Here is a 20,905-nt window from a genome sequence, read left to right as displayed (position 1 = left end):
TGGGCACGGGGGGAGGGGCTGTGGATTAAGAGGCGCGTGAGGCGATAACGGTGCCCACGTAATGATGTTCACCACGTTGATAATTACCGCGACAACAACAACATTAACAACAACATTGACAACTACAACAACATGGATATGGTCGTGAGCGCTGCGCGCTTCGACGGCGGCCGCCAACAGCGCGTCGGTGACCAGGCGCTCCAGGCAGCGACGCGAACAAAGCGATGCAGCTAACGTCAGCGACGACTGCTTTTCTTCTTGTTCTTCTTGTTGTTGTTGACAGTTGCGATTCCGGTCATTGACGATCGTCGTCGTCGTCGTTATTGTTGTTTTATAATTGGGATAACGATGTTCTTAGCTCTTTCGGTAACGATGTCACCAAGCAACGCGTGCGGGGTGACGCCGTGAGGGGAAGACGCAGAGCCAGGCGGGCGGGGTCGCGGCGGTGACTGACCGCCGCTGCGGGGATCGCCGCCGCCGTCGTCGTCGTGAGCGAGAGGCGCAGCGGCGGAGACGACAACGAGGAGGAGGAGGGAGGAGGAGGAGAAGTCTTTAGCAAGGAGTGTGGAAGAGCGACGAGCGGAACAGTAAAGACTAGGACGGAGGTGAGGGGAGGGTGTAAGAGAAGGAGGAGGAGTAGGAGGGAGGAGGAGGGCGATACGAGGGTGGGAGGAGTGGGGAGGCGAGAGGAGTGGGGAGGCGAGAGGAGACGTCTCGAGAGAGAGAGAGGAGTGACTGAGGAGTGAGGAAAGGAGGCGAGCGAGAGGGGGAGATGAGCGGCTACGGACCCACGGGGCTGGACATCAGCCGGAGGAACCCGCAGGAGGACTTCGAGTTGGCCGAGCGGCTGGGCAGCGGCACGTACGGCGACGTGCACAAGGTGCCCGGGGCCCCCTTGCCGCTCCTCCTCACCGCTCCTCAGCACTCATTAACACTCCGCACCACTCCTCAACGCTCTCAGCTGCTCCTCGCTACAAACCACTCCTCACTCCACAACACGTCACCACTTCTCACCGCTTCTCACCACTCCACACCGCTTCTCACCACTACACCTCACCTCACCGCTCCTCACCACTACACCACACCTCACCACTCCACACCGCTTCTCATCACTCCACACCGCTTCTCACCACTACACCACACCTAACCGCTTATCACCACTCCACACCGCTTCTCACTACCACAAATCACCACTCCACACCGCTTCTCACCACTACACCTCACCGCACCTCACCACTCCTCACCACTGCAACCCGGCGCATGCTGCGCCAGACTCTGGACCCGTTTGTGGCATTTTGACCTCCGCAAGGCACACGACCTTTGACCTTTTGACCCCAGACGTCTTGGTCCATGACCACTCCTTTCAATTCACCCATAACCCCTTTGGGCGGATGACCCACGGCCTCCTTAACCTATGACCTCATGGACTATGACCCAGGTTTCACTTGGCCCACGACCCCCTGTGTTAAGGCCACGTTTTGACCTGTGAGATTTTGAATTCACCGCACTAGCTGCGGTAACTATGGCTGTGTGGACTCGCTTCCCTGTTGAGCTCTTGACCTGGGACTCATTGATCTTGTGTCCACACCTTGAAATATGACCCCTTGAGCCTGATCCTCCTGGCCTGGCCTCTATCTAACTCCTGGCCATATGTCGCTGGTTGTGTCCATACAACCAGCACCAAAGAAACTTAAAGTTGAATCACTTGGGTTGTTGAATGCAACGGGACTCTTGGCAGTATTCACGTCTCACCCTTTCCAGTCACGACCCTTGCAAATTTGTGACAATTTACATTTACAACACGAATACTTAACATGTTGTTTTTTCCAAACCCAACTACTGTCTTGATCACGTGCAACTTCTCGATGTCCTGTTGCACTCGTGGTGAGCCTGCCTTTGCCTTGAATCATAGACTCGTGCGCTCAGTGGGCTCCCACCGACTTGTACCAAGGTGTGTCCTGGACAGGCTAGCTTTGTGTAGTTGTCAGGTGAGCCAGATGTCAACGTGATGAAGATGAATGGTGGCTTGTGATCCTCAGAGCTCCGAGTTGTTGACTTTTGTTGCCTCGTTTCACCGCCAGACAACGGCAGTCAATTCCACTCAGTTCATCCTTTAGGCAGCGTACTAAGTTGTTTTGTGACTCGCCACTCGCCTCTAGCACTGACCACAAGAGCACTGGCCCGCTCACCCGTTGAGCAATGAACCAATGACAGAGGGTCAAATCGGAGCCAAGGAGGGCGTTAATGCATGACCTGGAAATACATTTTGTTGATTTAGAAATTATGGATATCGTGGTATTTAACTACTGTATAATGAATCAGCTACTTATTGATGATGCCTTTATCAATAATGTGACCATTTAATTATAAATAATTGCAGTATATTATTAATATATGAATCATATACTGCAATTGATAATGACTTGTATCTTTTCATAGAGCCATACCCAGTAAATAATTTGAGTGTTTAATCATTGTAACACTTAACTGAGTGCAGCAACCGTGTATTATTGATGTGATCCCCAAACTCCCTAAGCACAACTCCGAGTAATCGGCAACCACTTGTTGAACACTGCCCAGAATATAAACCCCATGACTGTTAGTATCACCAGGAGCCCCTTGCCTTGGAGCCGTACCCAGTCGCTGGCTCGTGAACATAAAACACGTATTAACGTGTTCTCTGGATTATAAGAGTCTCCAGAAAGTAAGACATGTCCCAAACTCTGCGGTGTTTTGGGGAAAAAGTGCTTATTTAATAGGGGAAGGTATGGGTCTCTGGAGAGCCGTTTTCGAGAAGATGAATGCTGCTTTTTCAACGGGGAAGATGTCTTCTGCAAGATAAATCTGAACGGCTGTTTGTGGTTCCTCTGTCCTCTTGGTGGTCGTGTATTGTCGTGAAGAAGTGTCACCAGAAAAGTATTATGAACAAATAAATTAAAGCAAGTGTTCTGAAAAACAATGTATTATGTCTGTATTATAAGATGCACCCACCTCTCCCCCAATCCGTGCTTTAAAATAGTGTACAGGGGAAAATATGCATCTTATTTTTGTAAAATATAGTAATAATTTTCAGGCCGAAGTCAATTCCCTGCTGAACGAAGGCCTCCTTACACTGTTGAGATAGACTTCACATGTGCCAATTGGTTCAGATATCACTTGCCTCTGATGTTATCTGTGGCTGGGAATCAAACATAGGTTGCCGGGTTCAGAGCGCAGTTTGCTAACCACTGCACCACCGCTTTACTCATGAACACTACACACGCTAATATATACATTATTAAATATCTAGCTTCGTCAAAATTCTCCAGCACAAAACTAGTCTTTATACTTTTGTTTTTTTCTTTAATTTAGATTTCTGTTGCGTTGTCTTAATGAGACAAAGCTTTTTCAATTCAAGCAGCGAACAGCTAACATCACCTTGTGTTCAATAACGGCCTGGAAGATGACATCACATAACTGCTTCCGAAGTTATATCCCAAGGCCTTTTTAATCACATCTTGTATATGTGCTGCAAAGAACGTTCACCGCGTCGTAATTAAACCAACGTGTTAATTGTTTTGATTGCTGGAACATGCTGACTTGATAAAGCTAAACGCCATTATTTACTTATTTTTCTTTTGGTATAGTCATTGGTGACTGGGCTGAGGCCATCAACTCATGCCACATACGAAGCGGGCTTCATCATGGTTGGCTGGCTGCAGTGCTTTGACATGGAATCATCCCCTGAGCCACCAGCCCGCCTCCTAAACACTCTCCTGACCACATCTCTAGCCTCTAACCGTGATGCAACGTCACCCAGTGCTGCCGCGTGTTGGCACGTCAATACGCACGTGTGTTTGCTTATTATTATTAACATATTATTTACATGCATGGCGAGAACATGTAAATCTTGAAATATCTGAGATTGGACTACACCACAGTGTACATGCACAGCCTTTTGTAAACCCACTGCGGATCGTGGTGACCATTTCACCAAATTTCGCCATGCTGGTTAGCACAGGTTTGGTGAAAATGGGGGATATAATATGAGTACATTATGGTACTGTACTTCTATCCAGGGGCATAGAATTACAGTACAACAGTATTTTGCTACGCTGCTCTCTGCTGCCCACATGTAATCCCACAGTCTATACCACCTATTATACACAGTTGGTAGTCCATCCAAGCACTATCCAAGCTCAACCCTGCTGAACCTCTGGGAGATGGGGTGCAGTTCGGGTGATTTGGTGATAGACACACTTCAGTACGGCACCGGTAATGAATTCCAGTTTGAATGTGCATTCTGAAATGCGTTCACACTCCCTGGCAAGTGGTTGTGCACCCACCATTCACCGTACTGGAACCGTGCTGCCGATTGAACAGTGGTACAGTGGTCAGCTCAGTGCACTATGAACCCAGCGGCCTGAATTGAGTTCCTGGCCACGGGCAGCATCAGTAGCGAGTGATATCTAAACCAGTCCTGGGTGCACTCCCTCCTTCGCAAACCCGCACTGACCAGCGTGGTGACATACAATCCCCATGTGCGGCAGCGTTGGGCCTGTGAGAGTAGTGTAAAGTTAATTATGCGTTACCGTAAACAGCGCACCACTGTCACTGCAGTCCTTAAAAAAAAGTATTTAGTTTTTACACAGCACCAGATGCACAAGATAAATACATAATGATATTGACTAATGATGAGTACTTTATATAAACAGCAACAGGGGACTTTGACAACTGGAAGCTTTGTAAGAGTTGTAAAATAAACGACATGTGTTGTGAGTGTTCAACTGTCAGGCCACGACGGCCACACTGTGTGGAACCTCATGTGTCAGTAGCCAGGTGGAAAAACATTTAGACGATGATTCTAGCAAGCGGCTGTTCCTTTTTATCTCCTCGCTCGCTCACTCTCGCTTGCATTGCTCTTGGTGACGCAAATGTGACACTTGGGAAAAGAGACAGAGGTACATATGTGAGCGCGCATACAGCAGGGGAAGTAGCAGCGTAGAAAGTGCTGGTGTCTGTAAAGCGCAACCGGACGGTGAACAGGTCAGGAGGTCAACGTCATCTTCCCACCACTTCCTGCAATTCAGTGTGCGTAGTGCTCATAATACCTGAACAGACACACGCACACATACCCTGCATTTTAACACTATAGGACACACACCCTGTTTCATGACTTCATAAGAAACACACCCTGCCTCTTAGCTCGCTACGTTGTTAACGCACGCGCACTCCGAGTCGTCAGTGCGTGCGTTACTGGACCACGATGCGCACTGTAATCGTACGGCTGGAATGTATGATGAGGTTCATGTGACCAGGGTTGGTGGAATTGTTCAAAAAGAATACGGTCTCGGTGTTTTTGCGAACTCCATGAACTGCACACTTGGGAAAAAAGGTATGGTGCCTCGTCTACTTTATTTACTTTTCGTCAAGTGGAGAGGACATTTTTTGCTCATTAGCAACGAGCACAGCACACAGAGGGGACTCGAGTTGCATTTTCTTGATCTTGGGATGCTTCTGGTTGTTGATGCTGCGTAGATATTCCAGGCACCTGAAACAAATCAACTTGGCCCTTGTGTCCATGTCAGATCTGGGATGAAATTATTCAGTGTCAGCTGGAATCCAAGGTGAATGGTTGCGGTGGTATCTGGATTTTCTAACTAGGTTCAAATAATGAAAGAATACTTTCGTCCAGAGCTCATGGCTTCCCAAGTGCCAACAGGCCAAAGGACACCTTGCCATTACGGGAGTTCCATCGTTCAGCGTGGCAGTCTCTCTTCGCAAACACTCAAAATTTCTGGACATCAATACCAAAAGCCAACTGTTTTCCACGTTGGTATAGTTATCAGTGTAAACAGTCAGATTGATGATGAGAACAGGCAGGCGTTAGAGAAACGTTGTGCCGGGGTGCAGTGAGCTAACCTGCACTTGACTAATTATCTGGCTTGAAAATATTTATTGTAACATTCAGTAACTATTTCCTGTGCAGATGGCGCATGTTGTTTTGGGCTCAGAGCCACGTCTGGTAAAGTTTGAGCCCCACATGCCACTGTTTAAGTGCCTCCAAGGGGGTGTGAACGTCTTTAAATGAATACAGCTCTCAATGAAAACTCTGCAGTACATTACATTTTATAATACGTACACTCAACAACAATCGAGTTTTGCAAGGAAAGATATTTAAACACATTAAATAAACAAAATTGATCATCCCGCTAGTTTTTTTTATTAGGAAATATGTGTTCTCTAAAGTATTCGTTTTACCTGGGAAAGCCTCACCGAATCTCAAGAGTCTTTATCAGGAGGCGCCTGCTTGAGATGTTTGGCCAACTCCTTTAAATACGAGGACTTGGTTCTGTGGGTGAAACCAGTGCCTGGAGTAAAACCCTCACTAACAAGGTGCACAACACTAAAACAGATAGGTCAGCCACCATATCTCCTGTACTGCCTGCCTCCTTCGGGCATCCTGGAACACATAGGGTATACCGCGCACGTACGTAAAGCGTATCGACGGGACGTTTGGCCGGTATCTTATTGTAGTACCCCTGGGAGTGACGGGTGTGTTCAGTTGCATTGATCCAGCGGTGTCTCCCGGGCCGCTTGCGGATGTTGGGTGCGGCGCTGGGAACGTTGGCGTGGAGTGGAAAGCGCTCGCATTTTCCCCCCTTTCGGCGCTACGCTCGCGGTTTTCAGTTGCACAAAGTGCTGCCGTGCCCCTTAGCTCCGGTAATTTGGAAACCCGTGCGTCCTCCTCCACGAACCCAAGCACGGTTTTGTTGCTCGCGGCAGCGTCTGCGCCAGCTCGGGTGACGGCCGGTGCACGTGCGGCAACGTTCGAGCTCGAGGGACGACGATCCTAGCTCTGTCGATGATGCTCAGGGTCATCGTGTACCCTTGTGGCACTCTACACCTGGCCCCTTGGTTAGCACACCTGGGCACTTAACGCACGGGAGCAATTAACACGGTGCAAGAGCCTGCTCTGGTAGTGGTCGCTGCCAGTGTCCATTTGTCTACACGATCAAACTGCATGTTAGCTTCTCGGGTATTATAGTTTCCTCTTGCGCACAACAACCACTCAAACAGGAACTTAGCACTCATCCAAGGAGCAGGTCTTCTTGAAAATCACATTCAGTGAGGCTGTCTTGAACAAACCGAGGTGTTAATGCATTCTTTGATTTTGTGCCAAACCGTGGTATGTGTTGGTAATGCGATTGGCGACCGGTGCCATGTATGTCGTGGCAGCGACGTCACCAAGAAATAATTTCTGCGTCTGGCTAAATTTGGTGCGTTCAGCGGAAACCGGCGCCGCGAAGGTGGAGTTGGCACCTGCGCTGGAAGTTCGAGCCCCGTCGCTCCGGTCGGCCCGGCCAGAACCGCGCAGGATTTGTATTCACCGCGACGATTGGTGCGGCACCGTGGGTAAATCACGCGGTCCGTCTCGGTGCCTTAAATAAGCAAATGTAGGGGTCGGTGCATGTTTTGTTCTTGGTGTTTTAAATGCAGATATTTATTTATTTTATCCCCGCTCTGTGGTTGGGTGTCCACTACGCAGTACTCGGAATCTGTGAAGAGTAAAAGAGGAGAGAGAAAGGGGAATGAATTGCTTCAGTTAAGCGCTTGGCACTGCATTGCAGTTGAATTTGCGTGAGACAACGTTGTTTTGTTGTGGAACTGAGCTGAACCCTCAGCTGGTATACGTAAACATACGCACACAAGGAGAGGTGGGATGCAATTCGGCTTGTTGAAATGCAAACCACCCAATCGCGGGATTGTGAGTTTAAATCCAGACTCTGCTCCATCAGCAGCTTCTTCATCATCACCATCATTGCCCCTCGAGGCGGTGCCATCTTTTCATATCGGTGACCACGGCTGAATGCCTATTTGATCACGGGATCACTTCACACTTAGACTTTTGGGATTGAAGTGGCCCTTAATAATTCTGTCTTCGCCAGCGAGACACACGGATCCGGCGTGGCCGGATGCCGGCGGGAGCGCGCGGGCACTTTTGCGTAACCGCGGGACGTTGTGAAACTCGGTGCGGCTGGGGAGCGACTCGCTCAATCCGTGGTCGTGCCGCTCTGCCGGCCGCTCTCACCAGCGCCGTGCCGCGCCCCCACCTTGAGAGTGCGTGCCGTGAGCCCAGCTCGGTGACCCACCAACCAATACATTTGTCGAGCCAGGGACACTGCCTGCACCCAATGAAAGTTTCCAACGCTTAAGTAAATAAATACCACGCATTTATTTATCGCTTCGGAATTCAGCGCCCATTATTAATCCGTTGCCAGACTATAGATGTGGTCTGCAGTGCCAATACCACCATGACCTCACTATGTCGATGTCCAGCTTTGCTGGTATCACTTGATATGGAATAAACTGTGGTGTTGCCTGCATTGTTTAGCAACACCTTGCAGTCTTTACGATTGCCTCTTCTAAATGAAGAGTGATTCCCATCCTTTGATACATATATTTTTATATTACTGTATTGTTTTAGTGCAGTCATTTTAATGGACGATTTTGCAAAAAGCCACTGAGTGTGTATTTTTTTAATGAGAAACTCTCAATTAAAATTAAATCCTAGCTCCTAATTTTGCATGTTTGCACCTCTAAGCGATGTGTCTTGGACTGCAAAATTAGTTTTTAATTTTGTGACAGAGAATAAAATGACAGCCAGGATCATCTTAGCGATGGCACTCATAAACAAAGCTACAACATTGTATTCTGCAGTCACGAAAGCTTTAAATCAAAATTTACTACAACATTGTGTCGACAGCCCGACACGTACATAGCGTCGGTACTTTCCTACAAGATGAGAGCTGTTTTCTCTTGGGGTTTCATATTTTCCTTTAAAATCGATAGCTGGTATTGGGGCGACGCTGATAGGGGCCACTTCACTGCGTGCGAGTGTCTATATCTGTATCCCAGCTCGATTTATATCGTTTACTTATACTGTCCATGACATCCCCACTGAGCTGCAGTACTCCTTTCAATAGGTTCCTGCATTGAGATGTTCGGCCAATTCCTTTTAAAGGACTGTTTTGTATGTGCAACAAAACTGGGGTAGCTGGAGAGAACCCGCCAGGTACACAGGGGAATAATATTGATAGGGTCCACACACAATGTGGGTGTGTTGCCCTGGCTCGGTTGTCTCGCGGCCCGGCGGGGTTTGGAGATCTTCAAAACCTGCGGGATCCACCAATCTGTGCCCCCATAGCTCATGTGTAGTCTCTTATGCCTCATTTCTTTGATCACTGGGAACCAGGCTCTGCCAGCCCAGGAACGGCCCAGTTCTTGCCCGGAAACGTCACCGATTCCCAGCTCCATGTCCCCATGCTCCATAGAACCGTGAGCTTCCATGGGCTCGACCACTCCCATTCCTTCCTCCCCCAACTCATCCCTCTTCCTACTCTCTGGAATGGGATGTCAAGAAGATATATTGTTTTATGTTAGATTATTTGAAAAGTGTAACGAAGGCATGGGTTAGTGTAGACTATTTTAAGTGAGTCGTAATTTTTAGACGTAAAATTTTTAACGCATAGAGCCGAGACGTTTAAAGCAAATGAGTGATGTCACAGTTGGTTTGCATCGATCTCCTGTATACCAGGCGAGGGAGTTAACATCTTGCCCCCGCAGATAACGTTGAACATGCTTCACATGGCACTTGTTGCTGTGATATGATCGGTAGTCTGTGTACAGAACCGCTTGCATGTAATGCATTTGCTGGGACGCACGCAGACCCCGTGCTTATAATCTGTCAAGTGTTCTCTATGCAACACTCGCTCCTGTGATCTCTTCAGCTCAGGGGGAGGGGAGCGGGTGGAGAAACATGCTTAGGTTTGGTCAGCTTTCTCCTTTATCCTCTTGCTGTGTTCTGTAACAGCTTGAAGTTGCGCGTTCAAGACCACAAAATGAGCTTCCCAAAAGCTTCCTGCGCTCGTGACATTTGTGATATCCCTCATAGACCGCTCTTTCATTCGCGATATCTATGCCGCTTTGGTGCACAAAACTCAGCCCTTTCCCCTACAATAGTGGCTTCTAAATTATTGCCGGGCTGCACTGAACAACTTGTGTTCAAAACTCGTTTCTGCTTCTTGCAGCGATGGTTCTGCTGCCTGTATTGTTGAATGGATGATGCCCGTGTGAACCATTTGTTCGACTGTGGACGCGAGCAGGTGACAAGTATCAGCAGGTGACATGCTGATACTTGTTTAAAAGCACCATACTAGAGTAGCACTGTATTTGTGTGCCTCCAAGTCTTCACATTGATTAATGGTATGGAAATGATCATGGCCTTTATCCAGGAAAGCTTCATTGAGTCTCAAGACACGTATTTACTCGATGCCTGCTTTGGATATTTGGATACTATCTCATTAAATTTTTATCACAGTGATCTGTTGATCTAAAAAACATATTTACTATGTTTATAGTGCAATTTTTTTGACTTGCAGGCAAAAAGTGTATCGTTAAAATGGTGAAGCTACAATCATCTCGCATCTACTGTGTATGCAGTGTTATATAACAATTTGTGGTGTCTCAATAATTATTCACAGCCTTTTTGTAAATCCACTGCTGGATGAAGGCCCCCCCACGCCACGTAGGCCATAGGGGTTATTTGACCGTGCATAGCCACGCCGGGCATTGTGGGTTGGTGAAGGGGTGGTTGAGAACCAGCTGGGAATACATTCGCCACTGATGTTAGCCATGGCAGGGAATCAAACTCGGATCTCTGTGTTTGTTGTGCAACGTGCAATACACTGTACTACTGCTCCACCCCCTTTCACCATTAGGTGCGGGCAAATTGTTTGGTGTTCCCACGATGAGTGCCACACTCTGGTAAAGTAATTGTCTCTGGATCTTTGTTGTTTCTGGCATTAGCCTCATCTCGTAATGACCCCCCCCGCCCCGAGAAATGCTGTGGAACTCAAAATTAATGTTTTATTTACATTTTGTCTTGCCGATGTTATTCATTCCTTTCGTGATTTAAGAAAATTCCCCTCTGGCCACTTTTTGTTCCAGGCTAAACTTCCTTAGCCTTCTTTGTATTTTTCACCACAAACCTTGTCCTGAAAATCCGAGAAATATTTTATTTTCTCGCTCGCTAAGCTCGCACTCGATTCGTGATGGTGGCTCGGTACGGACGTGGGGGAAAAAAAAGTTTGAATTGAAAATCTATTCCTGTATTCGCTCAGACCCTATCATGGTAGAGTTATGGCCAGTGGTTCAGATAGGGACTACAACGATGTCTAAACTGAAAGTCACTGAATACAGTATCTCATCATTACTGATGTTAATTTAAATCAAGTTCTTTGAGGGCTAGAAAGTTAACATTTTCTATAATCATGGCACAGTTGATTGCTATTATGTCTGAAAAATGCAAAGCCATTCATAAAAAAATGTCGGTACCCCATAATTAAAGGACAGCATATTATGTATGCTGGGTTTGACACCTCGTCCTATGAAGGTTTGTATTTTGAAGTTTTGATGGGTACTGAACCCCAAATATTAAAATATTTTTTAATAGTGTGACACTGACGTAGATAATAATGGATAATTAAATATTGAAACTTTTGTTTTGGTGTTTTTTTATGGAGTCTGATTGTGGGACCACGTATGAGCATCCACCCTCTCCCAGTCTCTGTGTGCGGAATAGCAATTGGGATGGCGGAGGCTGTGCGCTTGGCAGTTGAAGGCGCCGGCGTGCGCTGTAGCGGCGGCACTTGGCAGGGGTTCGCCGCCCCAGCTCGTGGCCCCCGCTGCATCGTCGCCAGCCCCCACGGGAGACACGGAATCAGAAATATGCTTTTTTTCACATTCGTGGTATTCGCTGCAGAATAGTAATAACAAGTGGTTTTGCCTTTTGGTATTTACTGTAATTTATAGACTTGCACCACAATGAGAATTTTGAGCACAGTTTCACAACATGTACAAGTCTCTTCATTGCGCCAAAAAAAAAAGGTCAAACTGTCTTCCGGCGTGAACAGTGATGGGGGTGGTGTTCATTTGTGTTGGTGGCCCAGAGCCAGTGGTGGAAATTATCTTATGCTATTCGGGCGGGGACCGGGCAAATGATGTTGACTTCCCACGGTGGCATTCACCCGAGGGTGGATAAAAAGGCATTTCGTCCTAGTACGTCCGACACCGCGGTATTTTCTGATAATATCTCCCTTGTTGAGAACGGTGGGCAAATGATTTCTGTCTGAATTCAAGTCTTGATTGGTTGTCATACTGACGCTCGAGTAAAAAGCCACGTTATGATTACACTAATGATGACCCTCATCCTACCGCTACTTGTGCTAGAACTCGGGGTTATTTCTCCAGACAGGTAGCTCTGATGCCGTCTCTGGAGAGCCTCACGAGCTGTCCGAGATAAACATCGCCCCGGGTGGGTGGTGCTCTTTCTCCCAGGGAAGAGCGCTGGTGACATTGGCAGTGGAGCAGAATTAGCTGGACTGCACGGTGGGCTTGAGTCAAGAGTCGTGTGTTCCTTTCTGCCTTCTGTTTTGTCGCTGGTGTACATCGTCGATAGTGTGGGGAGCAGCGGCGGGAAGCTCGTACTGATTGCATGGAGCTACGATCCCGTTCGACCTGGGTTCGAATTTTGACCGTGCACGACATCGGCGGACTTAGATGTGGCACAGGCTTCCATTTGGTTGTCAAAATCGAAAGTGAGTACCCGATGCTTCGACATGCTTACGTATTGGCAATGCGGTAACAAAGGCTGACGGGTATGTGTGGTGCCTGCTAAACCTCCCCTCGTGTACCGAAACGGCCTGAACAGGTGGGCCATCCTCAAAAGGCATGCAGGCTAAACGCTGGGTTCTTGTGCGTTTGTGTCACCGCAGGCCAGAAATGTCCAAACAGGAGAGTTGGTGGCCATCAAAATCATCAAACTGGAGCCCGGTGAGCATAGCATCCCAGGACACACAGTGAGGGTCACAGCGGGGCCTTCACCAGTGTTGGGGATGCGGTTTGCCTTGCTCGGTATTGTGAATCACAAGCGGCATCGCAGGTTAACGGCTCGGTTTACAGTTTAATCGGAGCCCACACTACACGCAACACTACACAGCCTTTGATGAATAATTAACGTGAGACTGTTTTTTTTCTTCCCAAGAGTTTCGAGCATGCGTTTCCCTCCTCGCCGTTAAATGATACCACAGTGGCCGTGGGTGTTCTGCACGTGTGGTGTGAGCGATGCTGTATCGGCGTTCCCGAGGCAATTATTCCCCCCGCCCCTGCACCCCCCCCACCTCCACCATGTGTGCCCGGACGTCCCCGTGTGTCTCAGGAGATGACTTCTCGGTGATCCAGCAAGAGATTGTGATGATGAAGGAGTGCAAACACGCCAACATCGTCGCCTACTACGGCAGCTACCTACGGTGTGTGGGACTCAACTCCTTGCTCGCTCTCGCTCGCTCACTCGCTCAATCACACACTTGCTCACCAGCGCACTCACACACTCATGAACACATTCATCCACTCGCTCGCTCAGTTATTCATCTACGGACATGATCACCCACTTTCACGATGACTTGTCAATGTTTCACTCGCTCACGAACTTGCTCAAAATGTGAAAAGAAACCAATACGCTTTTATATACAGCATGAACGTGTATAGCCCGACCCTTGCTGCTGTATTCTCTATATTATAAGATGGAGAGACAAACATACCGGATGTTAAGGCGCAGCCCCAACATGTGCTTTAAAATACAGGGCGGAAAAAGTGCATCTCATAATCTGGAGAAATCTGTTATTGTCTAAAAGTAAGAGGACAAATAATTACAACAACTTAAATTAAGGATACTCGATTGCAATTCTAATTGTACACGATAATTACTGTACACATTAAAGTCAGTAAACAAGCAAGAGCCAACATAATCACGGCCTAGAAACCAGTGTAGGTCATAGAATCTCGCACTCACCTGTAATGCACCGCACTCAGCGACATTTCTCTCTTGGTCAAGTAGTGAAAGTGCAAGCGTTCTGCGCGTTATCTAGCCACCGTGACCCCACGAGGCAGCTTGTACGCAGCGTGGCAGAGGCGCGACGTCCCAGCGATGCACGTTAAATGCGCGTGACGGGAAGCGTAATTCATCCGCAGCCGCACTTTCACACCGAGTTGGCGGCGTAATGCACGCGTGCGCGCACTCAACACGGCCGCCCCTTGTGTGGGGGCGGCCGTGTTACACTTCGCGTGTATCTGGCCATCTCAGGTGGGTGCGTGGGACGGAAATTCTGGAATTTCCCAGGAGACGAGTGAATCGTTAATGAGGAAAGGGAGGGCATTTAGATTGTGGATAGGGGAGGGGTGGACGTCAAGCAGGTCACTAGTTAAGTATTTACGTGGGGTAGTAAGTGAGGTAAGAGGATGCGATCGCATAAATGGAGAGAAGATTCAGGCGTTGTGATTTAGAGATGCCAGTCGAACTGAAAGGGAGGTTATTTAGAGCAGTGGTAGGAGCGATGCGGTGACGCGCTGCAGAGGCATGGGAATTCGGGAAGACAAATGAAAGATGCTTAAAAGGACAGAGACGAGAATGCCGAGGTGCATGTTGGGAATGTATCTTTGGGAAACGACGTGGAATGAAGACCTTAGAGGCTTAGCAGATGTTTATAATATTTTCAAGAAGGTAAGGGAGATGGTTTCGGAATGTCACTCTGCTGGGTAGAGATACCAAAAGCACTGCATTTGCAGTGATTTATTTGAGCTTACATACAATATGACATCATTTACATTCATGGATTAAGTTTTTGCATTCATGTAATGACCCAAAAATTAGATTTTTTGTTGCCTAAATCGCTGACAAAATGTACCAAGAGTGGCTCCTTGTGCAGTGGCCGTGGTGAGGGATCCCCATTGTGAGTGGGGGATGCTTCACGCTCGGGCCAAACCGCCCCAATGCAGCATCCGGCGTGCGGGCGATGAGATGGGACGGGGGACTCGGGAATAACCTGTGGCCAGATGAAGCGGTGTGTGGGTGGTTCGTGTGCCTTATCTCGGCAGACAGGAGCTCGCATGCACGTGTTCACTTTGTGTGCGTGTGTCCGTCCCTGCAGGCACGACAAGCTTTGGATTTGCATGGAGCACTGCGGAGGAGGGTCCCTCCAGGATATTTATCACGGTAAGGAAGATGGAGAGAGAGCGAGAGAGAGAGCGATGCGGCACTGTGCGCTCTCAGCTGCGTCTTCGCCTGCCGCTCATACCCCTGCGGTGTCGCGTTTGCAACGGTGAACAAATCTGTACGCTACGCTAATTACACTGGCGCAGGGAGGAACACGGCATGCTGGATAGTCCCTTTGCAAATACTCGGCATGCCCCCTCCACTACCCTGTCGTTTGAGGAATTATCATCATTCAAGGTCATCCGCACCTCCGATTAAAATGATTGACTCCCTACAGCGCGAAAGAAGTTCAACACACATACATACAGTACGTACATCCTCAATGTAAATGTATGCACGCAATTTGAAAATAATGTACAAATGTCAGTAATGATCTATATATTTAGACGCATGATATGCTGTAAGTTTAAATTGTTAGGTAGAATAGTTTCGAATTGATGAAAGTCAATAAATGGATCATTTATATGCCTTGCGATTAGTTGACGGTTAATTGTGTAATGTTGCGAAATGCATTTGCATGTACTCCGCATATTGACCTGTCAAACGATAAAAGTCCAAAGCAACACTAGCTATGTGTATTTTATTTTATATTTGACCATAATAACATGTAATTCACAATTCCAAGGGACATATAAGTCACTGGTTACCTGTACATTTTACAGACATGAGATATGAAAGTGTACATTATTTGAAAAAAGAAATGCATTTGCATCACTTTTTTCAAAATTTATTGCTGTGGTTTTCACACCTGATGATGATTGCTTGTGTTGCAGTCGAAACGTCGTGAGAATTTGTATTGTTTTATATTTTTATTATTTTATTGTTTCCCTTCTACGTGACTTTACCGAAAGAACCAAGAATATGAATCCCTGCAGTCACGAAAGCTTTAAATCAAAGTCTACTCTTGCCATGTTTCTAAACAGCTGATGTGGGTGAGGTTCCTGAGCCTAGGGGTCAGTCGCAAAAACACCTTGAAGCCTTTTTCCTGTAACTTTCATTGCTTTAAATAACAAATGGTTATTTAAAGCTTTGTCAATAAAAAATAATGTTAGTCGTGGTCAAGTCATTATCATTCTAATGATCACACTGCACCGTTGTTCTATCAACATGTATGGAGTAACATCCCAGTAACATCATCGGAGTGCTATAAGGGAGTGTATAACCGTGACGTTGAAGCATTTTATTGCTTTTTGATGCAGTTGCAAAGTGGTATCAGACACCCAGGGACACACAGCCTGGGTCAGTATCTACGATATAGAAGATTATTTATTTGGGTCGCGGCTTGCTTTAAGCCGTTTTATGTAACCGGCTGCGGTACCTCACTGGAGTCGGCCCGGTGCTGAGACATGGGGCATGAACCCCCTAAGTCGCGCGTCGTGGACGTCCTCTAACAGTGTTTTGTACCGCGTCTGTCACAGTGACGGGGCCCCTGACGGAGCGGCAGATCGCGTACGTGACCCGGGAGACGCTCCAGGTGGGTGCCGCATGATGGTCAGCCATGGATGCGGCGAGGTTGGCATGAGCCCCGATGCAAGCAATGAACAAGGACTTCTTGTCCCATTGTCCTTCCGCTCTTTGTAGGCCCGGGCCTGCGTCTGTCAGGCTGATGGGCGCCACGGTGGCGAGATGTTAACTTCCTCCCCTGGTATACAGGACGTCGTGGGTTCGATCCTGACCCTGACGCCTGTATATTTGAACTTTGCATATCTCTCTCTCCCTGTGGTCACATGGATTTGTATCCGGGTCCTCCGGTTTTTCCCTATACATTTAGAAACTTGCGTTTAGAGTATTTGGCTGCTCTAAATGTCCACGTGATAAGCCAATTCGTTGAGCTTATTATTTGTGATCAGGTGGCTTCTGAAAAAAAGCGATTATAGCTCAGTGGGCCTTACCTGGTATAATAAAAATAGCTTAGTTTTTAGATGGCGATGGCACCGGATCGCAGGCTCCACGTTCTCGTTCATCGTGACCACGCAATCCACTGAACAAAACCTCGAAGCCTCGTCACAACGCAGACGATGGGATTGAGATGTAGTCGCAATTGGTGATCAATGACTAACTCATTGAATTGTAAATTTAAACTCCGAATGGATCTGATCAGTAGTGACATGACAAAAAGCCCATTCTGTAGTTGTATGTTACTCTTTGTGCAATTCATCGACTAGGCTGTATTAAAATAAAAGCAGACACACGTAGAAATGTACTTTTTAAAATAAATCTTAAATATGAACGTAGAAAAACAAGGTGGTCATGCAGAAAAATGCCCTGAAACATAGCATGAAGTAAAGAACACAATGTTCCTGAAAGATATCGGGCTCCTTCAGCAGAGTTCGGCACCAGGATGTGCGGCCAACTCCGTGATGAGTAGGCGTGTAACAAGCCATCGAGTAAACTCATCTCTCGCGCTAACGATGCATGCCTCCAGCCGTGCATGTAAAACATCCATTATTTAAGACTTGTGCAAGTCATGTGCGTCTCATATCGATGTATTTGTGTTAGCTCAGAGCGTGAGCAAGACGGAAGAAGCCATACAGCTAATATAAACTCGACAGTGTAAGTGAGAAAATGAGAATTAATAATTAAATAAATATGATTCTCGATTCAAATTGTTGCTCCAAATTATGACAATGCATCGACGGGGAGTGCATCTGATATATGCTTCTTAATGGGCACGCACAAGCAGAACTTATAAATACGTTTCTATTGATGCATACGTGGTATGAGGGATACCCAAAGTACACCAACACATGAAGGAACGACAATAATGTAATTCAATATAAGCGTAGGTCAGCAACTTAGTCTCTGCATTGCACCTGTGACATATATAATGTAACGACGTTGACCGTGGTTTTGTAGCTCGTGACCTCCGAAGGTGAGGGTCTCTCCGCTGTCTGCATTCGTTCGAGCGCAGGCGGGCGGCATTGGGGGGTGAGGGATGGCAGTGTGGTGAGGCTGGGTGGCGGTGGTGGGGGTGGTGGATAGGCAGGAGGTCTTGCTGGCGCTCAGCGGCAATGGGGGTAGCGTGCTCGCTGAGTCGTGTAATTCGGATGGCGGACGCCCACGTGGGAGACGAGCGTGGACGCGGGCGCGGGCACGCTCGTGGGCCAGACGTCTCACGCGCTCACAGTCCAGTCAGTCTACATGCCGCGATGCCGCTGCTACCGCCTGTGTGCGTGCGTGCCACGTGCGTGCGTGCTCCTCCCCGAGGTGGCTGGATGGATCAGGGAGCTAATACTGGGTCTGAGCGCTGAGCTGCTACCTCCACCGAGATATTGGGTTTGATCCCCGTGGTTTGGCTGGGTTTGACGATGTCGGCCAAATCACCAATGGCTACACACAAACAACCGAAGTAAAAAATGTGGTTTTCAGTTCACAAAATAATATACAAAAAAATATTAACATGTGCCAAAACAACTTTGTAGGGCGCACGACAGGCGTGCTATTGTGGGTGTAATATGCCGATTGAAGGGACTTGAGACATACATACTTCTGTGATGTTATCTTCCGTGCCATTCTCTGGCACTTGGTAGTGCACTGCTCTCTTAAGTTTGTTAATATCAATTTTGAATGATAAGCATAATTAAATCAGTAAACATTATAGAGTATATCAATTAACTCTGGCAAACATGTGTGCTGTTCGACACAGTTCGTAACTTTTTAGGTAAGTGTTTGCTGTTTCGTCATGAATCACATTTATCATCATCGCATGTAATTAAATTACTACAACAATAATATACATATAAATGTACAAACTTAATCAATCTACTGCTGGATGAAAGCCACCCAACACCATGTCAACCATGGGGGGGGGGTTGTTTGACTATACTTCGCCATGCCGGTCATTGAGGGTTGGTGAAGGGTGAACCCCGGAATTTATTTAAATATCACTTGCCACTGATGTTAGCCGTGGCCAGGAATGACACCTCGGGCGCCGTGATCGCAGCGCAGCTCCCGTGGCGTTGTTTTGTAGCCGCGGGCATCGTGCCACGTGTGGCAGCGTGAGCTACAGCCGTTGCTGCACACTCCGCCTAAGGGCACAGCCTCGACCTGCTTCAGGGGCCGTGCGCATTAACGCAGGTGGCCATTTATCATTTCATACACGGCATTTATTTTGGTTCATGTTTTGTTTTGTTGTCATTGGCGATAAAGATAAACAAGCCATTGATTTTCCCCGAAGGCTTCAGTCTTCTCTTTGTGTATGTAAATCTGAGTGTATCGGACACCAAAAACAAACTATGACATGCGGCAAAAGCGGCCTCGCAGCGTTTCACGACGCACGTCCACGGCCCGGTCGCTGAAGGTTACCGTCATTACAATTCTGGACCCTCGTGTGACGGTTTCTTCCAGGGCTTGGCCTACTTGCACAGCGAGGGGAAGATGCACAGAGACATCAAGGTGAGATCTTCTAAATCAGGGCTTTTAAGTCGGGGGCTCTCAATCCGACGCCCTCCTTACATGGATGTACGGATTGGGGGGATGGTATGGGGATGGTATGGTGCTGTCAGTGTGGTGCTACGGAAAGGGAATGTTAATGCTATTATATCGTGGCAATTAAACGGATGCCTTTGGCATTCATTTATCATTGGCTCACCTCATGACAACTCTGTTATGACAATTGGATAGTGTACTCAAACATACTGCTGCTGCAGCTGCCGATCAAAGTTGGATTTGGAGCTCTCAAGGCGAGATCGTGGACGTGATGATGGACGTGCCATAACCACGTATGGGAGAAAGGGGACAGAAACCACTGAGGTTAGGATTATGGGTTTGAGAGCAACATTATTTGTACATTTTTATCCCACGGGGTCGTGACCCACAGCCTGAGGACTGCTGCCGTAAGTGACCTTGCGGGCGGCGCCTCGTTGCAGCGCTCAACTCGCGTGCGGTCGGAAGGTCACGAGTTCAAATCCCCGTTGAGGATTAACTCAGTTTATCGCCATCCTTCCTTTTGGGTTGATAAAACAAGCACCACCGTGTTGTAAGTTAGTGGTGGCGCTTCGATGGAGAAACCGGCCCTTGCTATAGGAATATGGAATCTTCGGTCTGGCTGAGCATTCCACCAAATGTTGACAAACGCTGCCCAATGCTCGTGTGGAGCCGGCTGTTGCGTGGGTTGTATCGGTGCTTCTCGTGGTGTTGACGTGTAGAGGCAATTGTAAATTGTTGCGCAAAGTGCTTTGTGTCGTTCCCGTGTGGCACCGACACCGCACTGTGCGCGAGACATTGCATCTGCCCCGCTAGTGCTGCCAGCGCATGTCAGCTGCGCGGACGGATGGATTTCCCCAGGCCATGAATTAACTTCAGATTGCCCAGCTCGCATTTGTACACCCGTTTGCCAGCATCGCTTGGACCCAGCGTGCGCAATTCGTATGATTGAAAGGTTTCGATGCATTTTGCCAGCCTTAAGGTTTCAAAGGGTTTTGAGTATTTGACGTAATCCACTAAATACGTGCACGCCTATTTGGCTTCATGGAAACTCCCACAGGTGATGGAATTCACGTGTACTAATGGTAACACCCGTCTCTTGTCAAATAAAGGTTTTAACGAATCTCAGTACTGTTATATGACGTTGCCATTGCCATGCATGAATCGATAGAGGCTGCTGGGTTTATGCGAATCAACGATACACGTAACACAATATTTAATGACGTGTCTTTGTCAAGCCAATCCCATGTTGGTCATCGGGGATTGTTTGACCTTACTTTACCATGACGATCGTTCTGGGTTTGCGAAGGGGTGGGTGCAGGACCGGTTCAGACACAAGTTGCTACCGATGTTAGCCGTGGACGAAAATTGAATTCAGGTCGCCGGGTT

At 47.7% G+C, this 20,905-nt stretch overlaps 1 protein-coding gene across 5 annotated transcripts in view; it reads left to right on the top strand.

The window, feature by feature from the left end:
- The first annotated feature begins 10 nt into the window (after window positions 1-10).
- The window catches only part of LOC116939696 (mitogen-activated protein kinase kinase kinase kinase 5-like), a 62,425-nt gene continuing 41,530 nt past the window's right edge, over window positions 11-20,905 (top strand). For all 5 annotated transcript variants that reach the window (XM_032948443.2, XM_032948442.2, XM_032948441.2 and 2 more), the window contains exons 1-6: window positions 11-880; window positions 12,816-12,873; window positions 13,259-13,349; window positions 15,027-15,091; window positions 16,510-16,565; window positions 19,439-19,486. In XM_032948443.2, the coding sequence (XP_032804334.2) occupies window positions 773-880; window positions 12,816-12,873; window positions 13,259-13,349; window positions 15,027-15,091; window positions 16,510-16,565; window positions 19,439-19,486 (426 nt within the window). In that variant the 5' untranslated portion in view covers window positions 11-772. The remainder of the gene's footprint in view (window positions 881-12,815; window positions 12,874-13,258; window positions 13,350-15,026; window positions 15,092-16,509; window positions 16,566-19,438; window positions 19,487-20,905) is intronic.

This window comes from Petromyzon marinus, chromosome 6 (genome assembly GCF_048934315.1).
Source record: "Petromyzon marinus isolate PM22_M1 ecotype Great Lakes invasive population chromosome 6, UKy_Petmar_22M1.pri1.0, whole genome shotgun sequence".
Taxonomy (NCBI): domain Eukaryota; kingdom Metazoa; phylum Chordata; class Hyperoartia; order Petromyzontiformes; family Petromyzontidae; genus Petromyzon; species Petromyzon marinus.
The sequence above is the reverse complement of the archived record's forward strand: the minus strand, read 5'-3'. Positions and strand labels throughout refer to the sequence as shown.